This window comes from Melanotaenia boesemani, chromosome 22, assembly GCF_017639745.1.
Source record: "Melanotaenia boesemani isolate fMelBoe1 chromosome 22, fMelBoe1.pri, whole genome shotgun sequence".
Lineage (NCBI taxonomy): Eukaryota > Metazoa > Chordata > Actinopteri > Atheriniformes > Melanotaeniidae > Melanotaenia > Melanotaenia boesemani.
Window position 1 is genome coordinate 6,031,851 of NC_055703.1, and position 10,816 is coordinate 6,042,666.

The 10,816-nt window shown below is 39.2% G+C and overlaps 1 protein-coding gene across 3 annotated transcripts; it reads left to right on the plus strand.

Annotated features, from left to right (window-relative positions):
* Positions 1-2,313: 2,313 nt before the first annotated feature.
* Positions 2,314-6,815, plus strand: il17a/f3 (interleukin 17a/f3). 3 transcript variants are annotated; one of them, XM_041976265.1, is made up of 4 exons: positions 2,314-2,428; positions 2,735-2,937; positions 5,078-5,221; positions 6,331-6,815. In XM_041976265.1, the coding sequence occupies exons 1-4, from the start codon at positions 2,420-2,422 to the stop codon at positions 6,452-6,454; spliced, it is 480 nt and encodes a 159-aa protein (XP_041832199.1). In that variant the 5' UTR covers positions 2,314-2,419; the 3' UTR covers positions 6,455-6,815. The 3 variants fall into 3 exon arrangements, with proteins under 3 accessions (XP_041832199.1, XP_041832200.1, XP_041832201.1); XM_041976266.1 differs by lacking the exon at positions 2,314-2,428 and adding an exon at positions 2,519-2,655; XM_041976267.1 differs by lacking the exon at positions 2,314-2,428 and adding an exon at positions 2,532-2,655 and having other exon boundaries at positions 2,785-2,937.
* The last annotated feature ends 4,001 nt before the right edge of the window (positions 6,816-10,816 follow it).

The following is a 10,816-nucleotide window of genomic DNA, read 5'->3' on the forward strand; positions in this document are numbered from 1 at the left end:
CCAATTAAGGGTTGTGGGAAGTTGGAGCCTATCCCAGATTAACAGGCAAGAGGCAGGGTAAACCAGTTAGTCTTTCATAGGGCCAACACGGAGAAACTAACAACCACACTCACTCCAAGGAAAATTTAGAGTTAACAATCAACATAACATGCATCCACTATTCTAACTGTTCAAACCTCGAACCAGTGACCTTCTGCTGTAAGGCTTCAACCATTCACACACACACACTGATACCCCAATCTTCTATTCTACAGTCATTTGGCAGATGCTTTTCTCCAAAGCGACTTACATCTGAGAGTAAGAACAACACAAGCAAGATTTCAAACAGGAGGCAATGTCATAATTAAACGGTAGTCAGCCTGCCATGAGTCCAGCTGGACCCAGGTGCTGTCGTGTAGTGCTAGAGGCACTCAGCTAAGACAGCTGTGTAGGTCTGATGGATCTCAAGTTTCTGCGGTAGGACGCCATGAGGAAGGAAGACAGAGAATTTAACCAGGAAGTGGTCTGAGAGATGCAGAGGGGTGACGGACAGGTCGGCTGTGGAGCAGTTTCTGGTCAGGGTCAAGTCAAGAGTATTGCCAGCTGTGTGTGTTGGAGGATTTTGTACCAGTTTGAGATCGAAAGAGTAAATGAGAGCCAGAAGTGAGTTGCCTGTGGTTTGCCAATGTGAATGTTCATGTCTCCCATGACAACTAGTAGAATGTCAGAGAATCATGAGACAAATCTTCTCTCCAGGAGGGCGGTAAATGACCAGAATGTATGCAGTGATGGGTGTAGAGACCTTTACTGCGTGATACTCAAGTGAAGAGCAGTTTGCCATCGGACGGAGAGAGGTAAAGGTCCACTTTTTAGATATAAGAATGCCTGTTCCACCTCCTCGTCCAGCAGAGTGAGGTGTTTGGGTAAATTCTGGAGTAGCTGTGTTTTCTGGATGGATCCAGATCTCAGTCAAGGCCAGGACCTGAATGTGTGAGAGATTTATGAATGAACTGATGAATTCTGTTTTGTTCACTGCAAACTGACAGTTCTAGAGAACGAAGGTAGCAGAGGATGTGGCTGATGTGGATGCCATTGGAAGGGACAGGTTTGGTTGCGGTGTCTATGGTGACACGTCTTGGTCTGTACCCATGTACAACCACGTTGTGCGTTGATTTGGTTGTTTGGAGGTTATAGCTTATGCACTTGCTCAGCAGACTCTCACAGGTAGACTCGCAGGCCTAAGCCTATATGGTCTTAACAGCTGCCTCCACCAAGTCTCATTTAAGTCCTATTTAAAAGACAGGGACTGCTTTGTGTCCCAGAAAACTGCAGGTCTGCTGAAACTCTCAGCTGCTTTAAATTAATGATAAATCCTTTTCTATTTGCTGCTATTTATCATAACTGTTAATTCCTCACACTGGAACCTTTATTTCTTGCATTTTATTTTATTTTAATTTAGCTGGTCTTAATTAATTTATTTGTTTGTTTTTAATGCACCTTTTAATGCTTCTCCTGCACCCCACTGCTTCAATGCTTTATTTTTTAATTGTCTTGTATGTGATATGTGCTGTACAAATAAACCTGCCTTGTCGTGCTTAGTTGCTGTGAAACTTTTTCTTTCATCCAGAACTTCTGTGCCCCACTTTCTTCGTTCCTTACTCATATAATGCCCGAGACATGAAGATCTTATCGCATTTAAGAGTCATGATGATATATTACCAGAACCTCTGTCAGCAGTTCTCTGACCTAGTTGTTTAGATTGCGCTGGCAGAGCGTAGGTGTTACGATCTGAACGACTGAAGTAAAAAAAAATTGAGGGAGATCACAATGTTTAGTCTCTGTTTGTACCTTGTGATAATGTAGCTGAAGCAGTCCAGGTCCCTTTTCACTGATGTCAAATTTAATTCATGGACATCCACTTGCAGGCTGAGATTTGAACCATTTTCTGATTCCTTTTCAACATCGATCAAATTAGATTAGATTAGATTTTTAGATTTCTTTTCTTCTTCTTTTTCTGCAAAAACATCTATTTTCTGAGAGTTAAGAGGAAATGCACAAGTTTCCCCATCAGATCAAAAAGTTTTTTTTTTTCTTCACACCTTTTGATAGACTTATAAAGGTGTCAGTCTTTTAGGGGATTATTCTCTCTGAGAAGCCTGCACAATCAAGTTGAGAGTGAAAAGAAATGGAGATGTATGCTGACAATGAGAGAGAGAGAGAAAAAAAATAGACCACAAACAAAAACTACTTTATCTGGAGTAAAGATCAACATGCACTCCTTTCAAATCAGTGGTAGATGAAACGGAAATCCACTGCACATCTTAGCAAAACACACAGACACTCTGGCTGCATATAAACAGTGCTGGAGACTAAACACAGCGAGCTTGCAGAGGAGTTGCTCACAGCTGAAGCTGGACGACCAAACTGAAGCAACACCGTCATGCTGCTGGTGAGTCACACTCCTTATCTCTTACCAGAAACCATGAGATTATATGATTACAGGGTTATGTAACTATACTAATTTGTAATTACATTCACATGAAAAGTTTCAGTAGTCAGTCAGCTTTAGTTTTAATAACAGAGAATTCTGAATCTAATATAACACTAAATATTTGCATTTTAAATTTCCTAATCAGAAATCCACCTATGAGATGATCTCATTTTACTCTTCTGCAGGTATTTGTACTATTTGTTTGCACTTATAAGTTACAGTACTCAGAAATCCTCCCGTTTGCTTTTGTGCTGTCTTCTTCAGGTCTTGAAAGCTTTATTGTTGCTGAGTTTTGCCTCACTGCTGCACGCCAGGAAAGGGCAGGTGCTGACGGTGCAGATGAGGGACGGAAGCAGATCAAGAGGCGCCAACGTGAAGCTGGTCCTGGATACGTCAATTTTACCTGACCTGTCTAGAAAATCCGTCTCAGACATTGCCAACATGTCTTTGTCACCATGGATTTACAGGTGAGGAGTCTTTTTTTTCAGGTTCACGTGTTGAGTTACTGACGGCTGTGTGGTTTGGGTGTATTCCTAACGCAGCAGGTCCATGTCATACCAGAGGATTTTCTACAAATTTCTCTTTCTTTTCATGTTTCCTGTATCTAAATCTACTGCCAGAATCAAGTTCAAGTGAACCGAAGTGATACAAATAAAAGTAAAATAGTAAAAATGCTGATCAGTATTCCTTTTTATCTATAAACACGTTTTTTTCTCCATGTGTTTTTTGATGACATGTAGATTTATGTGGCAGCATCTCCTGAGGATGGACGTTTCCCTTTTTAAAATTTTCTTAGCTCTAATTGTTTGATTTTACAGGATCCTGTTCAATTTAAACAAGATAAAACAAACTTTAGTTACTAGTTTTATGGTTGGCAATTCGCTAGGAACATCAGTGTGGTTTGTAATATGAGCTTCAAGCTTGATTTTGGGTTTAAATGAGCTCAAAAATATCCCCCAAAATTACAGTAACCTTCTGAGTAAATAATAATAAATTTGCACTTTGTGCTGCATCATGTTTTGTATAAACAGTTGGAAACAAAACAAGTCGGATTGATATTCTTTTAAACGTTTAAAAACTATTTACTTATAATTTTACTTCTTCTTGTTGGACTGTTTCGAAAAATAATTTTGAAACAACCAAAAGATCTTAAGTTGGATTTTATGTCCCTCACACTTACATCATGTAACACTAAATCCTCCTTAGAGCCGCCGTCCTCATCTGTGGCCTTCACATTTTTGGTTGTCTTAATGTATAATTACATTTATATCTACATCAAATTAAAACAGGTTTAACTGATCACAAAACGGAGGGGTCCTCCTAACCCCAACTATTTTGAGGAAATCTGAAATACAAACCAAACTGAAGCTCAGGTCTCAAGCAGGTATGGGGGCACTTTACCGTCTATAATCAAGAGCGTAGCTTTTTTCTTTTTTGCTTTCTTTTTTAAATTTGAGCGCAGCTTCCTTGTTTTCACATTTAAATATCACACTGCTCTCTCTTAAAACTCTGAAATCACACTCAAAAAGTTCCTGCTTGCATGTAAATATGTTCTACTTCACATCAAAACTCTCTCAGGTTTAGTGTTGCACATGATAAATCTCCTGAACTCAACCTTCAAATCTTCTTTTTTATATTTGGATTTTTTTGAGAGGAGTCTGTCAAAACTCCAGCCAATAGAAAGCCAGATCTATGTAAATTGTCACTGCCTCCTTCTGGGTGCGCCCAGTCGATGGTTAACTGGGCTCCACAGATCAGTATAACCCAAACCAGCAATCAGGGAAGAATTATGTTTCAGTGATGCTTTTCTTCTGGAATATTTCACTCTCTAAAATCTAAAATCCAAGAGCAGACCTAGTCTGAGTGCAGGAGAAGATCTCAAATTTTAGCGCAGGACATTTAAGTTAAAGGAGAATATGATTGCGTTCCAGCAGGAATGTGATGGCAGAGTACAATATCACAGTATTAAAATGATGAAGGCTGCTCTCAAACTGAAATAAATAGTGAAATACCCCCATAGTGTGGTCTTTCAGATTCTCTGACAGGAGTGTACTAGTTTGCATGACTACATATTGTAGTTTTTATACTACAATTTGTAATCCAGTTAGGAACCTGGAACATATAAAGGTTTAAAACTTTAAATAAAAACTAAGATCTACTTTACATTTTCAGCTTATTTTTTCTTGGATGGCCTTCCATTAATTTTCTATCCCAGCGGCCATCAGGACAGAGGCAGGGTACGCCCTGGATGGATCATCAGTCCATAACGAGACAAACGCACTCTTAGGATCAGTTTAGAGTTACCATTTAACCTAACAAGAATGTTTTAGGACTGTGTGGGAGGAAGCTGTAATACCTGAAGAGAAGCCACACATGTAAATTCCACACAGAAAATCCCACCTGAGGTTCAAAGCAAGAACCTTCCTGCTCTGAGCTAATAGAGCAAATATTTTCATGTTAATAATTCTTTTTATTTCTTATGTGTTTTATCAGCTTGTTGATCTTGTGTCATTTTAAGTCTTCATGATCTGTCTCATTGGCATACTCAGCATCCATGAAGCAAGCTGAGATAAACTTATGTTTTATGCTTATTTAATTCCTACTCAGAGACTCCTGTGATGCCTCTCGTTTACCGAGGCGGATCTCACAGGCCCACTGCTTGACCTCCGGCTGTCTGAGCCCGCTGGGGGGACAGGAAGATTTAACTCTGGAGGTTAAACCCATCCAATATCAGATCCTGGTCCTCCACAGGTGAGCTCCTGCTGTTGTAGACGGTGATACCTTTTCCTCTGATTTCTCCTTCCCTTTTTAAAGGGAGGATGTTTTTGTGTGCGTAAAAAGCACACCAAGGAGTCCAGGAAGTGTAATTGGAAAGCATTTTTCTCAGTTAATTGGATGTGTTTTCTGTTGCATCAGAATTCCAGGGCAGGATATAATATGAGCATGTAGTATAAACCACCAGTTTATGATAAACTGCAACAGTTTCAGACAAAAGAAATAGTCATCTCACAATTAATGGTTTTAGACAGACAGTAAACAGACAAGAAACGATCAGACAAATGTTTACTGTGAGCCTTAAAACACCCATAATTCTCTTCAGTACATAATCTAACAGCTTTTCCACACAGGTTGTAGGTAGATCTTTTTTTCGTATATTATAACGTCCTAACAGTCCCTTTGTGGATTTATGCTGTCCCTGTGTCTTCTTTTCATTTGTATAATTCATATTAGATCAGGGGTGTGTGGGAGACACAGTGGTTTTATTGGTTTCTTTTGTCCTTGCAAATATTTCCTGTTAGCTCTGCAGCTAAACGAACTCAAGCTGCAGAGCCAATCAGATAGCTCCCTACTGACATGTTTCATAAGATTCTAAACATCGTAAAAGAAAATATTTGAAACAAAATATTGTTTCAAAACATTTGGCCTGCTTTCCATTTAATTAGATTTGGGCTTTTTAAAAAAGTAAAAGTAACCTGCTTTTGTTTTTTGGGTATAAAATAAGCAAGAAGCATAAAAAATAAAATTTTTTTTCTGTTTTTGTCATTGAAAAAGTAAATACTGTGGTATTTACAGCTGATACAACAGCTGGAAAAAGTGATTTCTACTGTTATTAATATAATTGGTTCAGCTAAGCTCTGAGGATTAAAAAGAAAATAAGAATAACCTCAACATATGAACTGCTCTCTTGAGTGAAAATACAAAGAACGGAATTACACCAATTAAGTTTCTCCAGTTGTTGTTGTTGGTTTGTTTTATCTTCATCCAAAGCCTCTTTCAGTGCGATCAAATTGGATTAATTTCTTTAAACTGATGATAACAATGGATTCAGCTCACACAAATTTTCCTTTTCCCCTCCACAGAGTCCCAAAGCAAATTAAGAAAACCGGAAAAAGGACAAAGAAGAAGTACGAATTTGTTCTGGGGACCGAGGTGGTCACAGTTGGCTGCACCTGCGTGAGGCCTGCAATCATACCTCAGCAGTGACCAGAACCTACAATGTACAGTGTTGTTCGTGTGATGCTTTACTTATTTTAAATCTGTTTCTGCAAATGGTTTAAATCAGTTACTGATCAATATGACTGCAACTTTCTCAGATGATGCTGTGGTTATCATATAAGGACTTTATGGCCAGTGTGATAATTTGGTAATGCTTTTATGCTTAATGCCTCTCTGTTCAGTCACAATATGTGACAGCACAATGAAAATATGTGAATGAGAGCAGTTTTTGGGTGGAATTTTGATGTATTAAAATACACTTGAGCTTTGTTGTTTTACAAATAGATGTATACATGCAGCACTGATTTCATTCATATTCCAGTTTTTTAGATTAAATTTTATACATACATACTAACATGTTTACATGCTTTTTCAAAGTTTCTTTTGATTCCACACAGGGCAGGATTGGGACAAAAAATTGGCCCCGGCAGACCTGGCAGATGGCCCAGATCGGCCCATAAACGTTAATGCAGACCACAAATCTTTGAGCGCCCTTGAATGTGAACATCAGACATGCAACTCCTTAAAGCCACTAAAACTATGCAGGGAGTTAGCAGGAATCAGTTAGACATGTTAAATAATTACAAAAAGTGTAATTTGTTAATAAAACCAACATCTATACTCCAGCACATTGATAGATGTTAGAGCAGCATTCACCCTACTTTGTGTTTTAAGGAGAAAAAAATTAGAAAGGACATGAAAAATAATAAGGTAAATAAAAAGGTGTTTTAGATCAGGGAAACAATGAAAACCTGCAGGATACCGGCCATCGAGGACCAGAGTTTGACACCTGTGGTTTAGAAAGAAGAATTTTCCTCACTGAGGGAACAGATCTTGATTGGGAAACTGGCCTTGACAGCACTGGCTTTTTGTCACAATTTAGCCAGCTTATAAAGCCTTCCCACCGGCTTTTAGTCCGGCTTTACTGCGACTGAAAGCTGGCGTTTAACATGACTATGAAAGGGACTGAAACCACGTAAACATACACTCCTGTACCAACGAGGCTGGTGTATTTCAGCAGAAACTACTGTTATGCTGCCACGGTAAGAAGCAACACTGTCTAACAAAACCAAATGAAAAAGGTTAGCTTTAGGCCAATTTAGGTGATCTTAAAATCTTTTACCTTCTTGAGCTCCTTCCACCTGCGGAAGGCTAGCTGGATGATGGTCCTCCTTTTTTGTATTGTCTGGTCACACTGCCTTTTAAGGGCCCTTTTTAGTTTTTTTTAGTGATCGTAGATGGCTGCCGTGCTGCTGCTGCATATGCATGGTCCTGCATTTTTGTCAATTACAATTTAACTGATTCTCCAACTTGCTGCGGTAGTAAACGGCTCTTGTTTACCTTCTCCTCTCCTCTACCTTCTGGCTGGCAGGGATTCAGCGTTGGTGCTATTTGTCCCTTGCCGGTGGCGGTAGTTTCAAGATGGCTGGCCGCCATGGCTTCTTCCCTACCGGCTTACTCGTCATGCGTATAAACAAATCTAAAATTCTTCACTTATGAGAATGTGTCCGATTATTAACGGAGGCCCTAATACAATTATTACACACGAGTACATGCAGATATATCGACCAATAAACAACAAACAATGTTACACAATGTCCCTTTAATGGACCAGTCAGACGAATAAATAAATTGTGTCAGTGCAAAAAACACGTGTATCCACCGGGAAAATGCCGGATGGTCAGTCCACACTATAATTTATCTGTTTAGTTTCACAAAAACATGTTCCTCATCTAATTAAAACAAAAAATAATAATTTTTGGTTGACTTTTTCTTCCCTTTAATATCAGTTGGTGTTGTTTTATGTATCATTGGAAAGTCTGATTAGTTACCTTTACAATGAGGTATAAATTATGGGGATTACACTTCTAAGGAATAAGTAACACCTAAATATGTGTGCAGCGCAACCAAAAAACTTGCCATAACCCCCTGTAATATTCTCCTTTATGTATTCACACTTGGTTCATTTGTGATCCCATGTCTCCATAATCTGGGGCATAACTCCACCCTACAATATGACAACGCTCTCGTCCACAGCACGATTATCGTGGAGTATCTCTAAAATTTGAAGGAAGCGATGATGGAATGATCTGCGATGAGTCCATACATCAACCCAGCTGAACACTTGTGGGATCAGCTTGGTCATACTGTATGTGCCACAGTGACCTTGGTTCAGTACCAGGATGCCATTCCACAGCTAAATGGTACCAGACTGGTGAGCAGCATGAGGAGGACGTACTAAGCTGTTGTGCCTGTGTGTGGAGAATCTTCTACATGCTACTGAGGCCTCTGACAGTGTAAAAGGAATAAAGAGTAAAAATGACCAATATCTGTGTTTTTTTCCCTTCTTATGTGTACTCAATAATATTTAATAATAATAGTAATAATACATTTTATTTAAAAAGTGCCTTTGAAAACACCCAAGGACACTGTACTGAAGAACAAATTAAGGTGGGCTAAAAAGTAAGTGTGTGATTGGTAAAACTTAACAGTCAGACATGTCACATGTCAGTCTTTGTCAGACTTGATAGAAATAAAATAAGACGTATTGATCAGTGATGGGTGTTGCTCTTTTGTTTTTTTATCCTGTCCTGTCCAGGATCATGACAGCTGAATGATGGCCTGGTTGCCGTATTGTGCTGAACAAATTTACTCTGTCAAGAGAAGCCTGTGGATATGGAGCTCCTCTTGAAACTTATTATTCTTTCTGGACCGAGAGAGAAACAGAAGGAAAAAGGTGAATAGAGATGAAATGGGAAGAGAAAATAGGGAGAACAAATCAAAAGGTAGAAAGCAAACCACAACAACTGCAATCAAACAGCTGCTACATGTGGAAAGAAACTTTAAACATCCTAAAGGCTTCGCAGGAAACACAACAGCAACTGGTAGGTGTGTGTGGGTGTGTGCCTGCTTGTGTTTATATGTCTGTGTGCAGGGGTGTGTGTGTAGATGTGTGTATTAAGCATTAGGAGTGAGTTGTGTTGCGTGATTATGCAAATGCAACAGTGCCCCCTCCAAGGATCAGAGGCAGACCAAGAGGACTCCAAACCTCGGGCAGCCAGCAGGCACCACAGAGACCAGAACCAGGACATCCCACCACAGGAACAGCCATGTGCCCGGACAGAAGGAGGCGGAGGAAGGCCGCAGCCAGAACACAAGCTTGTTTTCTTGAAATAAAGAAATAAATCATCTCAATATAATGAGAAACGATGTTTAAAAAAAACATGCGAGCCCGGCAGCTCAAGGCTTCTGTATTGGTATTATTAACGGTAAAGTTTAGCTAGACCACCAAACATCTGATTATACTTAACCAGAAAGTTCTGTGTTCAATCTGAAAATAAAGAGACCAAAGTGACTTCAGTTATTTTTTGTTTTTACTGATCATGCCAAATTAATACAGTCAATCCAACCTTGAAGATATACAGCACACACAGTTACAGCAAGTACAAATCCCATGTTACACCTCCCCGTTACGATGCAAACAGCTACACATTTCAGTCCGTATGACTCAGAAACTCTGGCATATTTCTGCTCACTCTTTTAGACTTTATATCTTTTCGTTGTGACATGCCAAGGCAAACAGAGACTGATGGTGTTAAGTTCTGAACTGTCCCTTGTTACTTTGCCTCATCCTAATGTTTTATTGTTTTTAATATACATGTTCAATGTCCCTCTTGTATGCATGTGCTTTCCAGTTGTGCTTAATGAAAGAAGGGTGCAATCAGTGCTCTAAAACTAAGAGACTCAGATGCAAGTCACTGATCTACTACACTACAGCTAAGGTTTTTACAGAGAATCTGAGAGTGGCAGAATACAGCAGAATTTCCTTCATAGTTCAAGTTTATTTTTTACTTTTAGCCCCAAGAGCATCGTTGAAAGAAGCAAAAGCCTCACTCTTCAATTCTATTTCATGAAGTCTTTAGTGAGATTCACTGAGCTTAGCACACACAAATGCCTCAGTGGTCTGAATGGTCCTAAAATGTTGCAGTGAAGCAAAAATGGTGAACCTAAGGAGTTTTATTCTTATTTCTGAATCTGCAAAAGCTTCTTGTTACATTCTTTTATGTGTATTGGCTACATAAGAACACTGGAAATGAAAACTGAATAGATGGTTTCAGTGTTTGTCATGTTTACTAGGTAACAATTAAGACAACTGTTTTCCAATAGTCTGATTAGAAACTGTCTGTGTGAGTTTCTGCCAGTTTACAAGCATTTAGTGACTGGTTCTGCTTCTGATGCAGCAGTGAGGAAACACACAGCTTGTTACACGATGCTGAAATTTCACTGGTAATTATTATGTTCTGCTTTCAGTTTGAAGCAGTGGAAAATAGAGAGGTATGCTTAGAGTTT

Excerpts from the sequence above, each read along its gene's own strand:
- il17a/f3 (XM_041976265.1), top strand. Across the intron at positions 2,938-5,077 it reads TTGTCACCATGGATTTACAG|AGACTCCTGTGATGCCTCTC; the intron begins GTGAGGAGTCTT and ends ATTCCTACTCAG. Across the intron at positions 5,222-6,330 it reads CAGATCCTGGTCCTCCACAG|AGTCCCAAAGCAAATTAAGA; the intron begins GTGAGCTCCTGC and ends TCCCCTCCACAG.